The sequence below is a fragment of the Drosophila willistoni genome (assembly GCF_018902025.1).
Source record: "Drosophila willistoni isolate 14030-0811.24 chromosome 2R unlocalized genomic scaffold, UCI_dwil_1.1 Seg167, whole genome shotgun sequence".
NCBI lineage: Eukaryota > Metazoa > Arthropoda > Insecta > Diptera > Drosophilidae > Drosophila > Drosophila willistoni.
This window is the reverse complement of record NW_025814050.1, coordinates 16578237-16605956: the sequence shown is the minus strand read 5'-3', so window position 1 is coordinate 16605956 and position 27720 is coordinate 16578237. Positions and strand designations below refer to the sequence as shown.

Below are 27720 nucleotides of genomic sequence, written 5' to 3'. Positions count from 1 at the left end.
TATAGCACAAAATAAAGAATATAAAATATATAAACTGTTTAAAGAATTTTTGCCAATTTGCTGTGTATTTTCTTCAAATTTAAAATTGAAATTTAATTAATCACACTTTATATATATATATTTAACTGATGTCATTGTTTTTTTTATGTCGCTAAGCAAAACTGGCCCTTATGAAGGAGTTAATAGTTAATTAATAACAGAAAATAATGTTTTAATATTTAATATGTGCCTTTTTTGTTTGCGTTTTTTTTTTTTTTTTTTTTTGAGTTTTCCTATTCTTTTTTGATTTAATTAAATTGTTAACTAAGAAGAATTTCACTAATTGTTGTTGGCTCTGATGTCTGTGTTTGTCCGTCCATGTCTGTGTGTTTGTGTGTGTGTGTGTGTGTGTGTGTGTGTGTGTGTGTGTGTGTGTGTGTGTGTGTGTGTGTGTGTGTGTGTGTGTATGTATGTGTGTGTGTAATAAGTACGTGTGTATGGTTTGTGTTTGTTTCCGCATTCTCCATGCAGTTTCAAACGTCTTTAATTTGCAGTGTAAAACTAAAATTTGCAATTTTTTATTTCTTCTGCTGCGTTTTGGTTTTAATTTTTATGTTTTTTGGGTTTTTTAATTTTTACGTGTTGTTGTTCAGGCGTGACTGCTTTACATATTATTGCTGTTGTTGTTGTTGGATGTTCATTCTAATTCTTTGTTGTGTTTTTGGAGTTGTGTTGATGTTTTTTTTTTTACTTTTTTTTTGTGGGGGGGAGAGTTGATTCTTGGTCGTGTTGTTGTTGTTCTTGTTGTTGTTGCTGTTGTTGAAGACAAAACTTACTGTTCTTGAGGATCAGTATCACTCTCCTCCAGTTCACTCTTATTGCGTCGCTTCTCGTATATGAGAATAATCACGCAGAGAATCAGCACCTCAGCGCAGATGCCCAGGAAAGGCCACAAGGCGGCAAATTTGCCTATAAAATTAAAAGTTCAAGGATTAATATATATCAATTTTCTTATGATAAACACTGTGCAACATGATTTTAGCAACTGAAGCCACTGATAAAGTCCAAAAACATTCAAAACATAGTCGAGACTTGTTTAGGGAGGGAGGATTCAGAAAGAAATTTATTTTAAGACCCGACAAAACGATAACCAAATATTTTTTCCAATTCCATTTTTTTTACAATTCGCACTGACCTCACATCCTAAAGTTAATTTCTGTCCCATAACCTATATAGGTATTTTGAATAATATTCTATAAATAATATTTTGCATAATATTCTCTATATATATTTGTTTTACATTATTTAGAACTTAGACAGATTTATAATATTTTACCATTACTTTTTAACATTTTGTTGAAAAATGTATAGGTTTCTTATCGGAAAATGCATTCGATGATTTATTTAACCGAAGACAATTTAATTTATCGATTACTGCCTTTATATAAACACGGGGTTTAATGTTCCTAAACAATACCCTGTTAAGCGAATCCATGTCAAACTAGACATGAGTTTTATACTGCAAGGAAAGAGATTAAGATTCAGGACTTGCACAAGTGTTAAAAAAAACTTTTCAGCAGTTAACTTTCTCTGACTTAACACAGTAGAGTGATTAAAGCCGTTTATAATAGTGATTAATTCTAAATGTTCCTTATGATTTTGAATTATTCGCTTTATTGTAATGAGCCGATGAATAGACCATAGATTTTTGAACAAATCTTCGATTGTCTGATCGTTAAATCATTCACCTTTAACTTAATGAGCAAATGTTAGCATATTTTCATGGAGTACACGCTGGGTCCATTGCCTTACGAAGGATTAAGGAATATAGAACGCAAAATGTTAACTATTTGAAAATGTATTCCAACAAAAATCGAAACATTGAATTTGGTAAATCGTGAGGTTTGGGGCGTGGTAAAAGAAAGAAGCTAGCACTTTCATAATGGACCCAGTTAGGGCCAGGTGTATTGATTTCTTATTCCCGTGGAAATATAACAAAATATCAGGACTTCTCTAGTCGTAAAGGCCTTTGACAACTTCTACTAAAGAGTTTTAAACTAACAATTCTAAGAAAATTACTAAGCAAGCTAGTTTTGTCTAATTTCTGAATGCTCCAACTTTTGCTTTAAACAGCTGCTATTTATTAGCTAAGAACGTTTATCAAATTAGGCTTTAGTTTTCGGTTGCATAGTGTCTAAAATGACGTCACAAACTTACCCTTCACACGCACGGTTGTAAAATCGCTGGCAACAGTGCTGTTCACACTATAATCATTGGCCGCATTGCTTCCATAGCATTTGTAATCACCCTTATCATCCAATGTCACATTCTCCAACGTCAATATCGCGTTCTCAACATTATCATTAGGTGACAGGATATAGCGACCTGTGCTGTTTCTCAGCGTTAGGTTACCTATAAAATATTCGATGAGATAATGTTATTCTCATTTCGATTCAGTTGTTACAACTTACGGTAAGTCCATATCAATTGTGGCTCTGTGCCCACAACAGAGCAGGTAACCGACATCTTCTCACCCTCGACAACAGCTGTATTTGAAGGCACTCGTACAACAACGCGAGCTAAATTTTAAATCAAATATTAAACAGTTAATAATATACATTTTTGGCGCGAGAAAACAAATTTCACTTACCAAGTACTTTGATCTCCTTGGAAAGATTATTAATTTCACAACTGTAGAGACCATCGTCCTGCGGTTCCGCCTTATCAATAATAAATTTTTGCTCGGCTTCAATTAATCTGAAGCGACCACGAAGTGATGCAACATCCATCACACTAGTATGATTCTTTTTCCTGAATTAAACAAATTAAGAAAAATTACAATCATAAATTTATTTGTAGTTTAATCTAATTTTGTTATCGAATACTAATGCAGGACTTTATTTTCCGAAAACAGAGTCGAACTAAAGGACCCATTTTCCCTTCTTTTTGAAAAAAACTACCCCGCCCTAGCAAGTGCCCCTCCGGCCCCTGTAGAGCAGGGGTCTAAGTAATCGAACTATAACTTGCCTTCTGTTATATAATCTTTCGATAATAAATACTATAATAATAATTTTGATTTAAAGCTAATTTCAAAATGATTAAAGTCAAAGCTTATTACTTTCTTAATAAAAAAAAATTTAAATAAATCGTTACTCATCTATAAAATTCAGACTTTTTTTTAGCTTTATAAATAGTTTATTGTATATCTCCTAGATTCAAATGTATTATTATTCTAATTTTTAATTCGTTTAAGATGCTGCAAGTTCATAGCATTTACATATTTAAATATATTTTAAAGTCTTTCAACCCTTTTTAAATTTTTTTTTGCATTTTCTTTATTTTTTGCACAATGTAAATTACTTTTCCTAATATACGTAACTATCAAACTATTTAATTTGATATCATCTTTTAACCAAACCCATTTAAATTTTTGTTCTTTCTCTTTTTGGAATGCCATTACAGTTTAATAATCCAAAGCTAGTTAGTTAGTTGCCTAAAAACAACTGACTTGGAGGTGGAAAACCTTGAAGAAAATGGCGAAAAGCCTTTCGTCTTTACATTCAGAGAGGGAAAACCTAGTGTTGTGTGTGTTTTTGCCAATTATTCAAAGACTAATTCCAGAAGTGTGACACGCAAAGTGAGCTAGCTTGGCCCTGGCTGTGGCACCGGAATGAACAAAGTGTCATTACCATTACACACACAAACGCACACACACACACACACACACACACACACACACACACATACATTGACTGCTGTTGAGGGGGAGTCGTCACAGAGGCAGGAAGGCAGTTTTTAGCTGGCAAAAAACCCCTTCTCTTCTATAACACCTTCTGCTTCCTTCTACTACCTACTACTTCTCCTAGTTCCTAGTTCTGTGTTCACCCTATTCCGTCGTTCCGTTTCGCACAAAACCACACTAACGTTTTGGTCTGTTCCCTCCCCCCACTTCCAACCCAATCCCACTCAGACCAGGTTACGTCAGTCAAGTCAGTCAGGCCAACATAATTAAGCAAAAGTGCTTAGCTGTGCCGTATTAAAATGATTGCTCTTATAACTACTAACTATGTGGGACATACACACACACAGACACATCCTCCCCTACTATCAGGATAATCATCATTAACATCATCTTCCTGCTTCGACCCGAAAAATATTATGTACATATATAAAAAAAAGAAAATAAAAAAAGAAAATGTATCAGCAAAACAAACTTACCATACAAGTGGCCCCGATGGTTCCATATTTTTCACATTGCAGCTCAGCACAAGCGGACTTTTGATAGTATAAAATTTCATTTGATGCTCTACATTGTCATAATTTGGCACCAATTCTGGTTCTAAAGACACAAAAAAGAGAGAAAGAGAGACAGTAAGATGAGATTTATTAATCAAAAACCATGGCAAACATAATATTTACTAGTTTACAAAGCTATTTTTGTATACAAGAAACGTTTTACAAAAGAAAAAAAAAAGACCAGAAATATGAGAGAAAAAGGAAAAACAAAAAAAAATTATTTTATCAAAATTTATTGTTTCAACTCTAATAATAATAATAATCATAATAATAATGATGATATATAAAAAAAAATGTATAGTTTATTTTAATATATGTATGGTATAAGATAATATTTATTGGTTATTAAAATAGAAACGAGCTTAAAAGTATGAGAGATACCCCGAGTATGAAAGAGTGGAGAGAGGGGGGGCAGACTTATGGTGGAGGTGGTAGTGGTGTCTTTTTTTTTGGAGGGTGAGAGAGCTTTTAATATTAAATGTACTGAGAGAGTTTTGATTTAAATATTTTTTTATATATATATTTTTGTTATGTTTGATTTAAACTTACTAAATCATATATAGATAGAGATTATAGCACACATACTAACTAAAAACTATAATTATAATAAAGTAGAAAGAAAATAATAGAAATAAAGTGAAACAACAACAAAAAATCAATAAATTAAAATATTTTTTTTTTATTAATTTCGATAATATAATTAGTTTAACCTATTCTGATTAGATATATTTTTTGCTGATTTTTGATCTAAACAATTATTATATATATATAGGTATATATAGAGGATGTATGTATATAGTTTTTAAACTTGGACTGAAATCAAATAAAATTTGATTGATTTTTACGCGGCTGATTTATATAATTAAATATTTAATTATTACATTTATATATATAGTAATATATACATTTATGTATTATATATAGATTTATTTCATTTAATGATTGATAAAACGTTTTTTTTTTTTTTTTTTTTTTTAGTTTTAGCTGTAATTAAAAAAGTAGAGCATAAAGAATATGGTTCGAGATGTTTTTATATATATAAATATCTATAGCCAAAGTCAAGAGAAAAGCAATTATTGTTACAACAAAAAAAAAAAATTACTTTTGAGAACTGAAAATTAAACAAAAATATAAAAAACATAAAAACATAGTAAAAAGAAAATAGAAACCAAGCCAAAAGCAAAGCAAATTTGACATACTGCTGATTGATTGATCAGCCCAAAAAAAAAGTAGAAGTGGAAGTGGTTGACAGGTTCATACGAGGAGGACCAGGAGAAGGAGGCGGTGGAAGTGAGGTTAGAACAGGTTGGACACATGGCCAATTGTGTAAAAAATGCGTCATTGAAAAATAACAACAAAAATGTCTGCCAATCAACGCTTTTCATATCTGTTTATTTCCAGTTGTTTGTGTGTATGTGCGAGTGTGTGTGTGTGTGTGTGTGACTGCATGTGTGTTGTATAAATAAACAACTAATCTATTAATGGCTTACATGGATTTTTGATTTTAAACATTTTGTGTTCGATTAAATGACATATCAAGTTATAAAATCTACAACTGCACTGGAAGGTGAGCTACTAACACTAAATATCTAGAATTGGTCTATTCACTATGTATTTTAAACTTTTGATATCTAGCATTACAGGATTTTATTTGATTATAGAACTGTGATAAACTATGATAATATTTAAATATATAAATTTCATGACATTTTCAAGGAAGTTTTAATGTTTAATACACTTTATATCATTTCCTCAAAGTGAACTCACTTTTACACTTCCTCAAAGTGAGGTTAGAAATGTTATGCTAACAAAATGTATCGGAAATAGGCAAAAGGAAATACCTCATCTAATCTCGAATAGCAGTAAGCTAAGGAGAAGAAAAATCAAAAGCATAAAAACGAAGAGAAATACAAAATCGAAATCGCTTGGCGAAAAATTCCCCCCTCAGAAAAAAAACAACAACAAAATTGATGATGACTAAAACAAACAAGAAAGTTCAAGCAAACAACTAAAGCTCAACTTAAAGGTGTGACCGTATGTCTGTGAGTGTAAGTGTATATATAAATGTGTGTGTGTGTGTGGGCGACGAGAGGGGGGCGAACTTGTCAAACGAACGAACGAGCGAACTAGGCGAGCGATTAACGTTTTAATAAAACCAAACGAAAAGAAGAACAACAAAATATAATACCAGCAACAACAACATCAAATGTGTATGAACGTGGGCAAGAAAAAGTGAGGACGGACAGATGAAGTGAGCAAAATAGAGAGAGAGAGAGAAATAGAGCGAGCGAGCGAAATAGCGAGCAGAAGAGAGCTAGGACATTTTGCAGCGATGACAAATTTCGATAACATTTAAAGCAACAACACAAAGTGTTTTTCTGTTAAAATGTAGGTGTGTGTGTGTGTGTGTGTGTGTGTGAGTGTGTTGTCTCTTTGTGTTAGTGTTGTTGTGTCGTGTTGTGTGTGTGTATGTGTGTGTGTGTGTAGCTCACCCTTCTTATTAGGCAAGAGCGTCTTGGGCTGTTGCTTCATCGAACCCATATAGCCCCCGGCCGGCGTGCTCATCGATTGTGTGACTGATGATGCTGCTGCCGCTGATGATGTTGTTGTTGTTGTAGTTGTTGTTGCACCACCCACCACTTGCGGTACAAATTGTGGTGCATAAGTTTGATATTTCTCATTTTGAGCCAAATGCTGATTGTGATGTCCCCCCACCGAATGCGGCGGCGGTGCAGGCAATTGAAATGAATTCAATGTATGCTGTAGATTACCCTGTTGATGTCCACCACCCACTGCACCACCCCCCACATGATGACGGCTCGACATGGTGGTCAAATATGGTGGCAGCGCAGGTGGTGCAGGAGCATTACTTCTATCTATGGCAGTGGTAGTGTCCAGTGTTTGCAAAGGATTGTGATGCATTAGCGTTTGATTGTACAAAATGGTTGGAGGCTCCGGCGGCGATACCGTATGATCGAACAAACCGAATCGAGGCGGTGGAATATCGGGTGGTGTAGCCGAATAGACACGATGAATGCCACCACCAACATTATCGGCACCCATATGATGCCAAGATTGTGTCGTCAAATCATTATTATATTTGCCAAAGGGAGAAGAGGAACTGCTGCTATTCCCATAGCCGCTCAGATGATGTTTGTGAGGTTTGTGCTGTTGCTGCTGATGATGTGTTGACGTTGGCTGTTGTTGTTGTTGCTGTTGTTCGAGCCATGTTCTTGTGAATATATCATCGGTTGCCGCCGCATTGGATGTAAGTTCATCGATAGTCTGATAACCCGATTCTGTGGCTGAAGAACCCGATATCGCAGATCCTGCACTGCGTACATATAGCATATGAGAGCTACCATGACGACGATTACATTGATAGCTTCCTTCGTGCACCTTAAGGGCATGTCTGACACTCAAATGGGCCTCGATCTTGTGTTTTTCACCTTCAAATTGTTTGTTTGTTTATTTAGTTGAGAGGTAGGTAGGTAGGAGGAATCATCATCATCATCATCATGTTTCATTTTTCGTCTCATTCATACTCACCCTCAATGGCACTTTCGGCCAAAATATAGGCATGCTCATCACGACCATGACGCAAATTGTGTCGCGTTATTGGCTCACCATTCTTTAGCCAAAATATATCCTCCGTAATGGGTATTATGCAGGTTATCGAGAATGGTTCACCCAGATTAACATTCGAATCGCCATAGTATATGGCTGGCGTTCCCTCGAACTCTGTGGACTCATCTGCTTCGTCTGGTCCGCCTCCACCTACTCCTCCTCCTCTTCCACCGCTGTTGTTGTTGCCAATGTTGTCGATGATTTCAACAATATCATTGGCTAATCCAATGTGGCAGCAGTCAGACAGACAGATCAAGATCAGTCAAAGAGTAGATTCAGATACAACATAAAAACAAACATTTACAAAATATCATGAAGGAAAAAACCAAAAAAAAAAAACACAAAGAAACAAAACCAAAAACACTAATAAATGAAACCAAAATGCGGTCATCTAATCGATATTTATTTTTGATAGGTACATTTATATTGCTTGATTTGCTTTAGTTTTTCTTTCTCATTTTATTTGCTTTTGTTGTGTGTTCCAAAAAACAATTTGATTATTTGATTTCAGCGCCAAGTTGCAAAAACATATATGTATATGTAGATAGATAGCATGGTGTTCATTGAATTTATTTATTCGAAATGCTTATGCTGCTCTGTGGGGTTATAATCCATAAAATAAAATACTAACTTACATATACAGAACAGAAAACCGAAACGAAAATAAAGCCCAAAAATTATACTTAAAATGTTTTATTTTTTTTCATCTTTATGTACATAAAACATGGTGGAAAATAAAATATGTATATTGATATATGTATGTACAATTGTAATGCATGAATTATACATAATGATCTTTTTTTTCGTTGTATTACACAAGAGGGAGAGAGATAGAAAATCAAAAGATCTTTCAAGTTTTGAGACGGGAGACAAGGTATAAGGGGCAGTGGTAGGGTTAAAGATAAAGGTAAATGTAGATATTTCAGAGATGTTATAAAATTACCAATTTTTAGAGTCCTTGGAGCACTATCGAACATTATCATTAGCGTGTCATTACTATCGATAGTGTTCGATAGTTCCAAATGCAAATATAATTCGATAAATGCCAAAAGCTCTGGCAGCGATGTCTAGTAAGTTAACAATTTGTTTTAAAAACCATCTTGCTCTTAAAAATATTCGTAAAGATTGACATTAATTTACCCTAAACACCCCGATTAAAGTAAAGGAGTTGACTGTGATTTCCACTATAACTATCGAAAGCTTTGCACCTTTACTCTTCACTTTAAAAGAACGATGCCCCTTTTGGAGTTCTTTAAAATTATGTTAAACAATTCTGTTACATTTAATAATTATTTAATTCTTTTTGATTTGGCGATTTTAAGCAAGTAATTGTGTCACAATGACTGTATAAATCAAGTCATGAGATTTCAATTAAAACAATCAAAAAATATCACAAGTGTAAAATAAAAATACATTTCAATATCTACCTATGACGTTATTGAAAAACGATCATTGGGCTACAACCAATGACGTCAATGTCATACACAGATTAAGGTCCAGTTTGAACTGCTTTACCAGTAACCCCCAAGCAGCCCCAATTTTGCAATAAATTGTTTCCAGTTAACCGTAAAAATATTGCTACACCCGAGAGAGAGAAAGCAGTTGGCAACAGAAATTCTTATCAGTAAAAATGCTTACAAAAAAAACTGAGCAAAACAACAATATGGCCAATAAATTTCAGTTGTAATTGTGTATGACTGCATGTTCATATTTAAGTGTGTGTGTGTGTGTACATACACAATCTTATCAGAGAGCTAATGGACGGCCCAATGTCTTCTTTATCCTTATCACAAAAGACTGAGGGCCATGTCAACTCACGTTCGTTTGTCTCATTTTTCTTCTCATCTTCTTGTTGACAGTTTACCGAAATAACATAAAGTTAAGCGCACAGAAATCTATGTAGATCTTTTTTTTTTTTTTTTGCACACACAACAGCTACAACAGATATTCTTTTTTTTACAAAACATGTTACATGCACGAGTCGCTGCTGCTGATGCCGCTGCTCGTTGTCGACGCCTCCCCTTGCCACAAATAAGGCCATCAGCCGAAAATGCTTTTGTCACAAAGAAGTAGAAGGAGCGAGTAGTTGGCAGAGACTAAGACAAGGTGGAGGTAGGAGGAGGATGAGCATGGCAAGTAGTAGAGACAAGCAGCTAGCATATTGCATCTTTAGAATATTATAAATTTAAACAACACTGTCACAAAATATGTAAACACTTGTCTCTCTATGTGTGTCTGTGTGTGTGTGTGTACATGCGTTTGAGTAAATGAACAACCAAAGGAAAAAGAAATTGCTAAAAACATAATATTCTTGGAAAACCATAAAACAAAAGTATCAAAAACCTTAAGATAAAGAATCTACAGGATCATTGGTCTATCCTTGGAGAGTAAAATTAAATAAAAAAAAACTATTTTTTGTCTGTTAAACTGGTAAAAATTACGCAAAAAGAGTTTTTTTTAACCTTCAAACTTGTATGGATAGTAGAAAAGTTAAGCCAAAAATTCAAAAGAAAATATAAATAAAAAAGTCAAATAAAATAAAAAGAAAATCACAAGTCTTTTATTGTCTTTTCTTGTTGTCTAGTAAGAGAAGAAGTAGGAAATTCAGAAACAATATTTACTCGGTTGCCACAAATTTATCAACACTCTCTCTCTCTCTCTATCGGTGAGGGAATGTTAACAAAACAATTTAATTTAAGTAATAATAAACTTAAGTAATTTTCTCATTTTGAAATACATTGACAACTCTGGTAGTACCGTACAATGCAAATGTATGTCCATGTAATTGCATGCACGTTTCCATCTATGTATTTGTTGTCTCTTTTCTATATTCCCTTAGCACCTGGCAAGCCCTAGCCGTTTAACCACTGCTTGTACCATTTTGTTGTTGCCGTTGTTTTTGTTGGTCGGTTGACAAGAAATTTATGGTTTATTGCTTGTTCATCTAAGTTAGTAGTTTTTGTCGCATTCCTTGTGCCAAATGGAACAAAAACAAATGAACACAACGATTGTGGAGGAGGTGGAGCAGAAGGCAGACAGGTGTAAATATAATGAGGAACGGAGAGCGGAGAGAGAGAGAGCAGAGAGCAGAGAGCAAAACTTTATTTAATCAAATGTATAGCTGCCGCTGTAGATGTGTGTCTCTCTCTCTCTCTCTCTCTCTTTCAGTCTTAGTCTCATCTTCTCTATTTTGACTCGCCCTTCTTGTCTGCCCACACGACAGCCAAATCCGACCATTACCCCACACACCCCTCTTCAATATGTATCATATCCCACTACTCATCATTTCACACTTGTGACATATTGTTAAAGATATTTTGTCTGCATTTACACACATAAATACACAAATATGTACATATGTTTGTATTTTTGCATAAACATACAAATTAGGGTGGACCAAAAAACACACTTATGCGGACTACAATTTTTTGAAAATTAAATCGAAATTACAACGTCCGATCCTCGCTTCACATCGAAAATCAAATCATTTGCATACTATTACTTCTTATATATTTTATTCAAATCGTTTAGTCTATTGATTCCTTACAAAATTTTCCATATTAATCAGTAAAAATTAGTTTTAGCTTCTTCAATCTAATCAGATCCAAAAACTTTATAATTTAGCTGGCTTACCGTGCGTATATGTTATACCAGTTTTTAACTTCACTCATAATTAACAGAATTATAATACTCAATTCAATATTATCTAACAATTTCAAAAATTTAGCTGGTATACAGTGCGTATACGTTATATGATAGTTACACTTGGTGCTTTTCGGGCCAAAAATTCTAGGCCCAATTAATTATTGTCTGCTTAAGTGTAAGAATTGAAGAAATTTTCAATTGTTTTATGGGCTTATTTATATAATAAAATTTATCTAATAAAAAAACAAATATTTCATCAAATGGCATATTGCAGTCGTTTCTATGACAATTTTTCGGTTTTGGTTTTTTGGGGCATGGCAACCTCAACCCCAACCTTAGGAGCCGCAGCAGCAGCAGCAACAACTAGCCAGATCGACCATGTCATTGTTGGCGTTGCTTTTGTTGAAAATGTTATAGCCAAAAGCAATTAAAATATTTACACAGAAAATTTGCAAAAGAAAAAAACAAAAAACAAAAAGGTGTGCAAAATATATTCTCTAACATGCAGGCACAGAGGGGATTAAAGAGATATGTATGAACAAAAGCCAATGAAACAAAACAGAGAAGAAAAAAAAAACCCAACTATAAAGAATATAAGGAAAATTAATTAACATGGGGCAAAAATATAGTAGTACCTGTATCATATAAACATAGACAATTGCCCGTGTGTGAGTATCTCTGTGTATGTGTGTGTATATTATTATTTTTAGCAGGAGCTGCGCACGTGAAAGCATAGTTTGAGAGGCTCTGCTGCTCGTTTCGTTTGCCTCCCCGCCCCTCCTGACACCGACTTTTAGACGCCTCATAAAAGCACTACTACTACAGACTACACTACACATCATCAGAAATAGTTGAAAAAGTTTCTCAAAATCAGATTATACAAGTTTTGTGATTTTGCAAAAGTTTGGCGCACACTCGAGCATTTAACCACTTTCCTCTCGGCCTGTCTGTCTGCTTGTTTGTAATTTTTTGACAATTAAATATCAAGATAGGGAATTCAACTTTAATATAAACCATTTTTGTATCGCCCTAAAGTATGCAACGGTTTGATATTTCCGGCAAAGGTTGAAAGGAATCCTTTTAAACACCACTGGAACATATAATCATCTAGTTTAAGAGTTTTTTTAAACCATTATTCTTTGAAATTCAGCAAAAATTTTAAACAAGGATTTTCCACCTTAAATAGTGACAACATTAACGCTACTTAAAGTAATACTTTTAAAATGTTTATTTATTAAGTGTGAAGTGTAATTTAAAGTTGTGCCAATAGTCAATGAAATATGTTAAATAAATTGCAACAACAAAAAAAAAGGCTATACTTCTTTCAACTTGTTAATAAATTTAATAATAGTGTCTGCCTGCTCTGACTATCTTCCCTCTCTATCTCTCTTCTATCAAATAATATACCCTTGAATTACAGCAACAATTTTTTGTTTGTTTTTTAAACACTTTGAAGTGGCTAGCTGATTGATTCAAGTGTATCGATCGCTTTGCTGCTTGTCAGTATACATATACATATATATATTTATATATGTGCATATATAGTAGATACATATGTATTTCTGTTCGATCGGTCAGTGAACGCGCTGAGCAAAGTGAATTGCATGAAAAATGTCAATTAAATGGCAAAAAGTAAAACAACAACAAGAAAGAATGAAGAAGAAAAAAAACCCGACAATCAACATGACGACAAACAGCAAAACAAAGCAATTTATATATAAGTAGAAAAGGAATGGAGGAGAAGGAGGAGAGACAAAACGAAATATAACGACTTGGTAGTGTAAATAAAACAACAAGAGCTAAACACAGCGGAGTCAATTTGCCTAAATGTCTTTAAGTATATAAGAAAAAGTCTTTAGATTTCAATAATATCGAATGAAAAATATTAGAAAAAATAAGTTATTGGATCGATCGATAGTGTTTTGAATGGGGAGCTAAGTCCAAATGTTTTGAATGAGGAGATAACTCCAAATTTTGTTGACCAAGATCGAGAGAGGACCCTTTTTTGAACAAAAATATAGAAGGTTATTTATATTTTACAATTATACTTTCCAGATCTCACACATTTTAGTATATTAAACTATCTTAATTGGTTCAAATTTAAAAATGAAAGAAGCAAAACTCGAGATTCCGTAATTTTTTGGAATTTTCAATTAAGCTTAAATTTGGTTAATTGGACTAGAAATTCAAATGGAAGATTTCTTGTTGCTTTTTATATAATATTTAAATTATGGTAATTGATAAAACTTGAGATCTCTTAATTGTTTCTTTTAACCTTCTGTTTATCAGAGTATAAACTTTCTAACTGGAGGACAACCTCAATTCGGGACTTGCCTCTGCTAACAACTTCCTGACTTCTGTTAGAACAGTCTCATCAGTCCTATTTCGTGACAAACTAACATTCAATAGGATAGTGCTCAAAATTAGAAAGTGTATTTGCTATAAAACTGCCTCCTAAGCATTATAGTTAATATTATCAGGCTGGCAACGTCGGCTTATCATAATCACAATATGATTTATAAATAAATATTTAAATACGCAACCAAGTTACACGACAATCAAATAGCAATGACAGAGATAGATACACAGAGGCATGCACTATGTATGAGAGAGACAGACAGAGTGAGAGTGAGATTGGGACAAACGAATCATATGTCTGGTATGTACACATATGTATATATGTGAGAATTTTCGTTATTCTCTACTGCTGTAAATTGAAATAAAAAATTGTTTGTCTATTTTAAAATTAGCAAAAGCAAGCGAAAAAAAAAAAAAACGAGAATGACTTGGCGTCTGAGAGGGGCGTCGACGTCGTCACAGCACGCAGCGGGCATCCCGTGTGATATTTTGTGGTGCCCAGTTCGCCAGGTTCGCTTGGTCTGGTCTCTTCCCACTCTGTGACCACCACCATCGCCGCCATACAATCGACCGAGAGCTCCCACAGCGATGTGTGTGGAAAAACTTTTTGCAGTTTAACCTCAACAAACACGGCAATATGGGAGGACAGGCAGGAAAAGGAAGAGAAGGATTCGCAGCAACTACTAAACTTTTTACTATAGTAAACTACTCCTATATATATAAATAAGTATGAGTATAGTGTAGATAACGAAACCCCAGCAAAAACTTTAATATTTTATCTGTTTTTTTCTAATCTTTTAATATTTATGCTGATTTATCATAAGCATATAAAATATGTCAGATTATTATAAACTATCTACTTTTAATGACTAACGAATCTTAAGAGATGAGTTGAAATATTTGGAATTCTTTCTTCATCTATTTAGATTTAGAAATGATTTTTAAAGATTCTTCGAAACAAATTAGTATTTTATTTTAATAGTATTTGGGAATTCCGAATTTAGGGAATTTGGAATTTGTAGGGAAATTGGCATTAGAAAAATCCTTAGCCATGGACAGAAACAAGTTGTGATCGTGGCAAATCCTCACTTTACGGTGGATAATGGAATGAATCTCTCAAGCGAACTTCTTGATGAATTCTGACGAGTAGCTAACACGACTTGTGGAGCCTTACAAAAAAAACAAAGATTTGTATCACCTTGACTAACTAAATTTACTTAAATTTCAGTCAAAATATCTTGTTAGATTACGATCTGTTTGAAATTTAAGCCGACTCGAGGTCAATCTTCCAAAATACGATTATTTGAAAGGCCACACAAAAAGGTGAGCAGGTCATGAAGATCCACCTATATTTAAGAAATTAATTGGTATTAATAAGGACATATATTTCAGATATCGAATTTTCAGTATATAAGATATAATTCTTTAAGAGAACGGTTTTTTTATGCAATTTTTACAATGTTGCGTTCCTATTCTTTAGATATTACATTCCAAGAAACAAGAACTACAAATAAGAAAAGTTCATTCGCCTGTATTCTGTCGATCAAATAAAAACAAAGTTGTACATATTTCCATTTAGTTTGTGTCCACCCACAAAAAGCTAGTTAAAAACTTTTAAACGATTAGTATAGAACATTTCAAGGAGTTTAAAACGAATGCGAAATATTTAAAAGATGCTTGAATCGTCTTTATTTCATTTGGCATGCTTTGAATTTTCATTTGTTTTAAGGTTTTTCTTTTCTTTTTTTTTTCTTCGTACGTACATATATCTGACAGAAAGCTCATTAAAAACGACTTTAAGCAAACAAACATTAACAAAACACTTGTTTAATGTTTTTCAAGTATGTAGAAATAACAGATGAAGAATACTATATTTCATGTATTTTGGGGGTAATATTTATTTGGTGTGCGTTCTCCTCCTTCACACCTCCTGCCTCTGGCCACCAACACCACCATCTTGCCCCTGCCGCAATCCCTATCTAACTTGTTGCCTCAGTTTTGAATTGGCTTGTGTGTACGTAAATATTCTAATTTGCTTGCAGTTGTTGTTTTTCTTGCTGTTGTTGTTGGTGGTGCCTAATTAAACGATATAAACATAAGCTAAATTTAATTTTTTTTTTTTTTCGCCTAAAGACTTTCGAGTGTTGGCCCTGGAATTAACTTACTAACTAAATCGAAAAAACCGGAACAGCAAAACATAGAAAAAAAAAAAAAGAAGAAGCAAATACATATAGATGTGTGTATGGAGGTACATAAAACCGATTACCAAGTCTGAATTGATCAATAAAATAGTTTTGAATTGAAAATTTACCATTTCCAATTGCTTTTGCCATTCCCCCGCCCCCCACATCTCACACTTCTCTTCCTGCAAACTGTTTTCCATTTGACCGCTCTGTAGCTTAGCTTGTCTCTCTCTCTCTTCTCCTTTCTCACGCTGTCTGCTCATATTTATGTCAATTATTATTGACTCTGCCACAAATGGAAATGTACGCAAATTGATGTGAAAGAAAACCTCATCGATACACTTGGAAAAATGTATGAAATAGGTCATGATCATTTTCTTGAATAAGACTACACGGGAGCTTTAATATTGAATTAGATATGTGTAAGATCACAAAGTTTAAATTAAGTAAACAAGTTTTTAAGTTTTTCTCAAATGAAGCAATGAAAATCTTAGACCAAAACCTATTCAACTTTAAGAGGACTCTGCATGAATATATTCGAATTGATATAAATCTTATGCATACAGCTGAAAAGTGATATCAATTGAATAAAGAAACATTATTTAGTGAACATTGTGAGTATTCAAACGCACTTTTGAATTTGTGAATAAATGTTTAAAAGTACTCAAAAAACTGTAAATATTCTAAGCGGAACCTGACTTTTTCAATGAATAACTCATTTATTAATTCTCTGACCTTTGAGCAACCCAAAATCCTGTAAATATTCAAAGTAATCGTAGTTTTCCATAAATACTCAAAATATTCCTAGTATTCAAAACACATTGACAACGAATTTGCGAATGAATAAGTCAAATATTCATTTGATGACGTCTGAGGACTTGAAAATCCGTAAATATTTCATTCTTTTGGTTTCACAGATTTATTAATTCATTTGTTGAAACAAAAATCTTTTGCAATTCCCCATAGTTTTTACAATTGATGTTCTCCATTTCAAGTGAAATGTCAACAAATGTTCTAAGGAATAAAATTAATTTAGACACTATTTTAAGAGAGTTTATTTTAAATATTTCAGATCTATTTCTCTGAAACCATCACTTCGATTGGCTGTCGTTTGTTTTCTCCCTCAATTTTGTGGTTGCTGGCTAAGAATAATAAATCTTGTTATTTAATGTGGCAGTGCTTAATTTTTCAACTAATGCTTTAAATGTTTACTTTTTATAGCTTTTAAAAGAATAAATGAACAATATTTAAAGAGGGATAATATAAAGTTATTAATAGGAAAGTCGGCAAATATAAAAATATGTAATTTAGGCTCGGAATTGAAAACGGCTACATCTTTTAAACCCGATTCCCATTAAATAATCGAAATTGGTAATGAGAACAGCCCGAGATAATTAAAATTTCTAATGGCAAATCAATTTTTCTTGAGTATACAATATAAACAGATAGTTGATTGTCTGGTCGTTATCGTTATCGTGCGTAATATATTAAAAACTATTTGTGTAAGATAAGGTGGCAAACATGATTGTATTATAGGGTAGTATTTGAACAATCCAGTTATTTCGAACCTTTGTGAAATTATTATAAAATTCGTATATTGCATTATCATTCTCTGAGATCAAAAAGCATATTAATGCGGATGATGTGCGACACCATGAGGTTACAAATACGTAAGCACCTATATGTGCATATGTATGTATGTATTCTTGAACGACAGCCAAATCAGTCAACTTTTGATTTGTTAATATTGTTCTTGTTGCTGTTGTTGTTGTTGGTCGTCATGACATATAAATAAATAATTGTTTAATTAATCTATCCGCTCACTATTCAATTGGCATGGCAAAGAGAGAGGGAGAGGAAGAGAGAGATAGATTGTGTACACTTTATGTAGTGCAACTATCAAATACAAATATATGTACATACATATATATAACAAGTATGTACATTGTACACATATAAAATAAATACTTTTGAACTTTGAAACAAAGCAATTTACAATTGTTTTGTTATTGCGAAGCGATAAAGTTTTTTGTTCGAAAAAAAATAAGGCCACAATGGCGATAACAGGGGACAGATAGATATTGGAGAAAAAAATGTAAGTAGATACATATATACAAATACATATGTACATTGTACATGTCTGTACATATATGTATAGAAGGATAGAGGTATTTATGTATTGTGTATAGCTATTTGCCTTTTGCTCAGTAGTGGAAAAATTTGTTTTTTTTTTTTGGTTTTTTGCACAAAACAATTCCCAGACATTCCCTCTTCTAACCGTCTAACCGAGTGAAGGAAGCAAAAATATTTGTACCAAAAAGCAAAGACACAAAACGACAAAAAGCATTGAGGAAGAAAGAGAACTCACCAGAGTAGAAGTACATACATAGTAAGGCTGGGGCAGAGAGAATGAGAGAGAAATACCACATTGATTGATTGTAAAGAGAATGAAAGAGAGAGAGCGAGAGAATGGGGATATGTGAGTGTGTTGAGGCGAGGGATGAGGATGGGCTTGGGTTTTTTCATTCTTTTAGTGACGTTGGCGACTTTTTGGTTTTGCCGATGAAAAGCCAAAAACAACAACTATGCGTTGCTGACTGGCAGACAGTCAGACATTTAACACACACACCCACACACACACACACACAGTCCCACACACCTGACATTGCCTAGTGCACAGTGAACCTCAACCTATTGTTTTCAGATGCAAAAAAAGAAAAAAAAAAAAAACAACAACAAACATTTGACATTTAGGAATTTCTTTGAGTAGACAACAAGAGGAATACACACTCAGCAGGAGAAAAAAACTCAAAGACAAAGAGAGACATTTATTCCCATACATACATATATACAGACAGTCTATATATACTATACATATATGTATATATGAATATTCAAATAAATATCCATATATTTTTTTTTGTTTTATATTGTTCTTATATTTATTTTTAAAATATAACAAAGAAATATACAAAAATATATTGATATATGTATGTAGAATGGCTGTATATCTAAAGATATATATATATAAGTCGATATATGCATAAATGTGTCTGTCTATATAGACTTCGACTCGGCGGGATGTGTGAACTTTTCAGTTGCTTTTGTCAGGTGCCTGCTAATGGAGGGGCACCGATAAGAGCAAAAAAAAATAAACGAGAATTTATATTAAATATATATATGTATATATAGAACAGTTGTTTTGTGAGCATTTATTCTTTTTTCTCATATTTGTGTGAAATGTCTTCACCTTCGTTTTGTTCTATAAATTAGCATGAAATGCAGCAGTTAAATATATATATAGTATATATACTTGAACTCTATAGTTATGAGTGTGGCACACACACACACACATTATCTGGCACAAGCGGAAACACTGGCACAACCTCTGGCTGCAACTTGCCCCCGCTCTCGTCTTGCCACTCCCTGCTCTTTCTTCTTGCCCGTATCCCAAAACAATGTTGGACCAGGAATTCTGTGCCAACCATGCCTCCCTCCTCCTTCCACTTCTCTTTGCATTCGAACTATTCCTTTTTAGATAACGGAACAAAGCTAGCGGCTGATGCTGCTTGCCTTTTCTTTCTTTTCCACCTCCAACCACCCACCCACCCACAGTCAGCCATTTCTCTTTCATGACGACGACGACGACGACGACATTGAAAGGGAAATTACATTTCATGTTTATTGTCTTTATAAAAATAATGTTTTCGCAGCAACACAAATCATTTCAGTCTGATTCAATAGAGAGAAATGCAGATACAAGATTTATCTTGTACAAATATACGATATATATATACGATATATATATGTACATATATTTATGTTCATGTGTAGTTTACTTGCAGCTGTGAACTCTTGAAACACAAAAAGGAAAAAATAAATCACAAAAGTAACCAAAGAATTTCAGTCATTGCGGCAAGTGAAGGAAAATAGTAAACAGAATGATAAGATATGCATAGAATACCAATTTTCCAATGATTTTTCATTACACAAAGGAATGGCAAACATGAAAGAAAACAAGTTTAGACGTAATTCAATATGAATCAACTGGAATTGAGTCTAACAAAGAGAGTCAATGTAGTACAAAATAAAGATTTATCATGTCAGAAATCGATGAGAAACGGCTAAAAAGTACAAAATAATGATTTTATAATAATTTTCCATACAAAAAGCAAAAGGCAAATGTTTTAAATCAAAAATAATTAACTTAGATTGCATTTGAATTAATGTTAAGATCATTACTACTGAAAAACGAGGAAAAATTTAAAGAAATCCTCATTCAAGTTCAATGGAATGAACAAACGAATCAAATGGAAAGGAATTAGCTTAGATTAAAAATGAATCAAAAATGAATAAAGATAGAAAACATTTTAGAATGATAAATTTATGTACTTATGTATATGTATGTGTAAGTGATCAAACGACCCCTCTATATCATGGACCTTGACCTGATTGAATCACTTAATATTTTAATTTATATATTAGTTCTTGTATTAAGAACTAGATATTACTTTAACTTATCGCAAAAGATAACAGAATTCTAGTTCCTTGTGAATGCTATAAATATTGCCATAAACTATGCCATAAAGAACTTTACACTTTATAATTGCTATTTGCTCATCAAATTAAGTTCCACTGTGCCGCAGAATTCTTATTTCGCTCAGTTCGCTTTTTGTTGTTGTTGTTTTTTGTATCCCCTCCCCCTCGATCCCTTTTTGAGGCCCACCACAGCCATGGGGGCCAGCCGAAACAAAAAATTTAAATATTTGACATTTATTAATGTAATGAAATTGCCATTAAATAAACATGACAAAACCGAAACTGGTTACTGGGTTCACTGCAGCAGGACACGGACAATCCCCTCTGTTCTGACCACATTGCCATTCCTACTATTTATATTACCCCTACGGCAGCACTCGTTCCCTTCGTCGTTCTGTTCCATTGTTGAGTTCAAAAAACTGCCATTCCGATGTTATGTACATATGTCTAAAAGAAACGTATATATGAAGGAGCAAGAGAGACAGGGAAAGAGAGAGAGAGAGGGAGATGGTGTTGGCAAATTTACGCGGCTAGCCGCAAGAACATTTGGGTAAACTCTTCATATATGTATAAACACACACCTGGACAACACGTGGTTTTTTCCTACTAGCCCCCATTTATGCTTTGAAGTAGAATCACTGTAAGTACGTATGATGGAAGGGGAGGGTAGAGGAGGAGGTAGGTGTAGGTGTAGGCAATGGTGTGGACCTCCTTCTACTACTTGATATTGGCTGGAACCCATCGAAATGATTCATTTAGTGCAAACATATTGTTTATACAAAAAAAGAAAAACCGAAGGAGAAAAAACACCAGAAATGTTTCCAATAAATGTTTATATCGCAGGTTCTTTTATTTTAAACCATATGCATGTTATATTTACGTAAACAATTTGAACACACGCAACAAAAAAAAAAAAAAAAATCATTGAAAATATTGTACATTGAGAATAAAAGCAATAAATATAACACTAATGAGGATCAGCAGAATTAACCAACTTAAATACGAACCATAAATACTCTTATTAAGTTCATAATATCTATAATTAATTATATACTTTTTACTTTTAACTGTCTTAACTTTTATTTTAGATCGCATTTAATTAATAATTTAATGATCATTAGAAACAAACGAAACCACTTTGAATCCTCGAGGAATCCTCTAGAAACCTTTTCTTTTTTTAAGGAAAGTCCCTACAAAATTTCTTAAAAAAGATAATGCGACTAGTGAGTAGATTTTCACCTTGTTTTCAAGACCTTTCTTTGATTATGAATTAATTATTTAAAATCAAAACAAACTTTGGGTTCTAATGGTTTAAATTTTAAATTATTAACTTAAATTTAAAAGGAATATAAACCTTAATTTAACAAAAATATACAAAATTTTCAAATTTGACATGTGGTTGCAAAAAAATTAAATTTTCATAATTTTTATACGATTTTTCGAAACGTTTCCACTAATAATACAGCAAAAATAATTAATTTTCACGTTAAAAATCTTAAAAAGTCATTTGAAGAAAATTTATGGGTATTGGTTTGTCTGAAAATCAAATCATACTCAATAGATTTAGCCAACTTAAAAGTGTTAATTGTATTTAGTATTACATTAACTTTAAAATCTGTTTTGCAATTGGTAAAAAAAAACCTTTTTAAAAAAAAGGTTTTTATTCCTTACATAATCACTAACATGTGTTTTTTTTTCTATTTAGAAATGAACAATCATTGATGACTGTATTAACAAAAAGTATTGTTAGTTTTCCCATAGTCAATTTAAAGATTTTTCTAAAGGCAAAATCCATTTAAAATCGAAATAAAATTCCGCATTGATATTGATAAAAAATCTAATCTAATCAATGATTTTAATTCAAACATAAAATGTTTTTCCAAATGTGATATTCCAACGAAGAGAATGCCACATCATTCAATTAACTCAAACACAAAAAACAACAATAATTGATCAAAGGACAACTGTCTGTTTTAGTTGCCATAATCGAACTACCTTAAGGCAAAAAAAAAAAACAACAAAGAGAAAAAAAACTCAATTAATATACACCTTGAATGTGAAAATAGCCTGGGTGATGGTTAGTTGGATGGTTGGTTGGTGGGCTAGTGTGGGATGGAGTGGGGTGCCATGGGGCGGCAGAAATCAAAATTCATGAGCATGTACGTCTACATGTAGATGTATGCATATATATATATATATATATAGATACATATGTCGGGGTTTGGTACCGAGCCAGACCAGACAAACCGACAGACAGACAAAATGAAATGGAATAGAGATAGATAGGGACAGAGAAAGAGAGAGAGAGAGAGAGAGAGAGAGAGACCAACTAGGTAAATGGATAGTATGCATAGAATAATAAATATATGGACAACAGAGACAAAAGAGAAATGCGCGAGAGAGAGATGAAAGAAGAGTAAAGAAGAAAAGGAGGGGCAGGTTGACTAGACCCCATTGTAAACAATGCAATTTGACTGACTGACTATGCCGGCGGTTTTGAATCGGGTATGTAACATGGCAAACGGTTTTTATTCGGTTCTCTATGAGAAATCAATGAAGTTAATATAAACACACACACACACACAATTATACCTGCCAACTATATACCTATATATAGATTTGAAATATATCTCTAGGCGTCAAACAAAAATTGTGAAAGGTATTAGTTAAATGAACTTGATTTTTCTTATTCTTTTCGTTTTGTTTCTGTTTTTCTTCTTCACTCTCTGCTTTTCTTTTCTTGCAATTGTGTGGAAAATTGAAAATCAAATGAGCGGCAAAAAGATGGTGGGGACAACAACAACAACAACATTCTCGGTGAACGGCGGCACGGTGCAGCACAGTCCAAGAACAAACAAACCAAAAACAGACGACCCACCAACGAAACACGTTGGACCAAGACCAAGCCAACAATATAAACTATAAAAAGCAACACGAAAATATTGAAACACAAGTACACTTAACCAAAGGCCACAACAAGAGTGTAGAAGGAGAAGAAAGCAAGAAAGAAAAAAATAGCACAGAGAAATGAAAGGAGGTAGAGGAAAATAGAAATATATATGGCATAAAAGCAGCAGCAGGAGCTGCAGGGAGGGAGGTGGCAGTGGTGGAGGTGCTTACATTGTAAAAGAGATAACAAAAACAAAATCAAGTAGAAGCAACAAAAAAATATATATCTATGTTTATATTCTCTTATAGTTTAAGGAGCGTTCGATAATACAATTTTAGAGGTGGACTATTGGAATTTAAAATTAGCACACAACAAAACCAAAAACGACTAAACATTTTATATGCAGACCCAACCAGATAAGGATAATGACAATTTCTATCTGTAAACAAAAATTAGTGTCAATATTTGCCCATAATTCTATTATTTAATGGCTACTTTTTAGAATCGAAAGAGATTTAAATTTTAATAGTACAAAATCGCTAGTTATAATAGAAATACTATATATTAACCCTCGAAAGCTCGTGAGTCTTTAATCGATTCGTCATAAAATGTAACAAACAATGAAAACTAAACTAACCTCTTAGGCATTAGAGGATTGAAATCGAATCCAAAAACGGAAAAGTTTCAAGTATTGAAAAGAGCGTTAAAAACTACAACATTTAACAAGTATTCAAAGTTCCAAGTATTCAAACGAGTGTTAAAAACTACAACATTTAACAATAATTAAACAATAATAGAACAAGAAACGTTTTAAGGTTATTTATTCCAAATGCATTTTAGCATTTGCATTTCCATGTAAAGAATCAGCAATTTTTAGCTTGACATACACTAAAGTTTAATAATAATACTTGTATACATTATAATCCAAATTTGAATCATTATATTTTGAAAGTAGAATGTGTGTAGATGGCAGGGGAGGGGCTAGTTGATGGTAGGATAGAATATAACGCAAAAATTAAGCCCAAATAAATTGATTAAAACCCGACTTAAAATCCCAAAAAATTATAAGCCAACGTGGATAAATGTTTACCAATTGATTTAAGTAAGGTTTTAACATTTTTTTTTTTAATGCAAACAATTTATTCTCATTCTACCACATTGAATGTATATTTTTCAAAGTAAAAAATGTTGTTAATTGTTGTGTGGTTGTCAATTAATTTATAAATATCCGTAAAATCTCTTCAAAGAAGAAAATCTTCGAAATATTGGGGGGAAAATTAAAAACCATATTAAAGATTTGAAAACACTTTAAAAGGTTGACAAAAACAGAAGCAATAACATTTTAAGAAATTTCAAAGTAAATCAGAGCCAAAACTAACAAAGTTACGACGATCGAATTGACCAAACCTTTCATTTATTGTGTTTGTTTTTTAGCGTTAAGTTTTTATTTTTGGTCATTTGCTTAAAATACATCCCACGTAAATGTATTTAGTTTATTATTCTACGTGCACAATGACTCGAAAATGTTGTCATATGAAATTATTACTCATTCAATTGTTTCACAAGAAAAAAATATATACATATATGCATATATTACTATATGTTAACTGGGCAGATATATATATATTTTGTCATGACAGCAATGTGAACACCTTTTAACAAAAAAATTTAAATTTTTAAGCCAAACATCACTTGTATTTGTCTCAAAAACATTTGAGAATATAAATAAATTGTTCTAGAAACATTTTAGAGACAGTTTAAAGTTAATCTCAATAAATGGCAACTTTATATTACAAGAAATATTTTAAATAGATTTCAATTCAATTACCAATATTTCTAAATATATTCTGCTTTTCCTTTTTAAATAAATCAGATCGAACAAAAGATCTCATTTATTTTGATTCCAAGCCCAACTTAATTCTTATTAAGTGAATAATAGATTTCTTTCAAGCAAATATTATACATATAAATAGATTATAGTAAAATCTTTTCAATATCAGTTGTATATTTTGTTTGTCCCGTCTCGAATGTTAATTATAGATTTCAAATGACAGTTTATTTGTAATAGAAATCAGCAAATCAGCCTGAATGTATATATACTCATATGTGAGTATATATAGTTTCATTCTCGTGTCACGTGTGCAGCACACCCTGTGACTACACCCTGTGTTTCGACGACCTTTAGAGCTCAAGCTCAGTTCTTTGTGCTATGGGGGCTCTTCTGTTGTTTATGATTATTATTGTGTGTTCCAATAACAGCAACAACAACAAAGAAAAAAGGTTAAAAGCGTTGGAGAAGTGGGAAGAAGAAACCTTGCCTTCCATCATTCCATGCCATATATCCATATAGTATACATATACCCCCCTCCACCTTTCTATGCATTGTATATGACCGCTGTTGGTTGGGCAATTAAGGGCGCGGTATGAGGTACAGTGGATAAATCTCTGTGTGTATGAAAATGCATGACATGGGTTATTCTGAACTGCAATTCATAGATAATTGTTAAGCCAAAGAATTGGCTTATAACAGAGGAAGCAAGTTTTGTGGCGAAAACCGCGATTTTAGCCAACTCTAAACGCATTTCCCTCTCACATCAGCAAATTTTTACGCAATACATGGAGCTTGTAAGTCCTTGATTTGTTAGAGGACTACATTTCTTTCTATAAGTCAAAAAACTAATCATTTTTAATGTTTTTTTTTTTTCAATAAATTAATAAAAAGTCAAAAGCAAATACAGTTGGACCCCGATTATCCGTTGCGGTCGGAACCGAGGCCATTACAAATTCAACTTTATCCCGTATAATAGAAATGTCTGGTTAATGGGTACCCGGAAAAGGGGGGTCCAACTGTAATCGTATATCTTTTGTAAGAAATTCAGATTTTGTCCTTTAAGTTGAGTATTTCTTTTCCAAATGTTTTTGTCCATCAATTCAGAATTAAATTGACCTGCTCTCGTTTTTGATGCTTCAAATTGTGTAAAATTGATAGGACTGAAATCAAACTAGTTTAAAAACCATTAACAAATGAAACCTGTGTTGTTTTTGTCAAGATTTGCACGCGAAACCTAATTTTCACCCATTTCACTCGGCACAGAAAGTTCGAAAAAGGTGCGATATTTGAAATTCGATTCCGAAACGAGAACTAGTTAAAAATCAATGTATTACTAAGCTATATCAATATATTTTTCATGAAAAGTCTCAATTATGCATTTATTACAAATATTTTCTTAGAAATTTTGTTGTTAAAGTAAAAGTTTTTTAAGGTTTTAGTTGAAAACACCGGACAGTTTCTTTAATATCGAATATGTATATTTCTAATCCAGCTTGTTATTCAAAGTTATTCAAAATATCGGAATTCAGAACATCCACTATATAGTAAGACTATATACACTATATATGTTGGTCTGAATGTAATTGGTATAAGATAAAATTATTTTTCTTTTATATATGTATAGGTAAATCATTTTTTTTTTTAAATTTTTCTTTTCCACATAGTCTCTAGACTTAGGGGGCGTTAGGGCGGTCAAGGTAAAAAGACAGAGGGGAAACCAACATGTATGTAATGTATAGTTCAAGAGAGTAACAATAAGATAAGGGGGCAAACAGGTAGGGGTAGGGGTAGGGGTATTGTAGGATTTGTTGTTTTGTTTTTGTTGTACTCACCAAATGATTGAGCATAAATCGCTAAAAATATGGAGAGGAATGAAAGAGCGCTAGCCAAGAATTTTGCCTCCATCTTTGGTATTGATCCGTGGTGTTTCTTGCTGCTGTTGCTATTGTTGTTGCAGTTGCTTAATTATGTTGTTGTTGTTGTTTTCTTTATCCTGCTGTTGTGTTAATGTTGTTGTTGCTGCTGCTGTTACTATTGTTGTTGTTGTTGTTATGGCTGTAATTGGTGTTGCAGTGTTGTTGTGACTTCTACTTTGTTGTTGTTGTTGTTATTTCAACTTTTTTTCTTTGTGAAATTTTCTCCTTGTTGCATTTAATATAAATTTTTCTTTTTAATTTTTAATGATTGATTATTTGTTGTTGTTGTTTTTGTTTTTTGTTTTGTACTTTATCCTTAAATTACTAGATCATTTTCATTTAAATTTTTAATTTTCGCTTATTAATTAATTTGATATTAGTTGTTGTTGTTGTTGGTTGATGTTGGTTTTGCTTTACTTTAGTTGGTTGATTTTTCGTTTTATTTTTGTGTTTTGC

General features: G+C 32.8%; 1 protein-coding gene across 1 annotated transcript; it reads right to left on the bottom strand.

Moving 5' to 3' along the window:
- Positions 1 to 328: 328 nt before the first annotated feature.
- On the bottom strand, positions 329 to 27720 carry LOC6642839 (neuroplastin). Its single transcript, XM_047010916.1, has 6 exons — positions 27181 to 27720; positions 4198 to 4318; positions 2630 to 2790; positions 2451 to 2558; positions 2197 to 2391; positions 329 to 948 (listed from the first exon to the last, which is right to left on the bottom strand). Exons 1-6 carry the CDS (start codon positions 27251 to 27253, stop codon positions 812 to 814), a joined length of 795 nt encoding a protein of 264 aa, XP_046866872.1. The 5' UTR covers positions 27254 to 27720; the 3' UTR covers positions 329 to 811.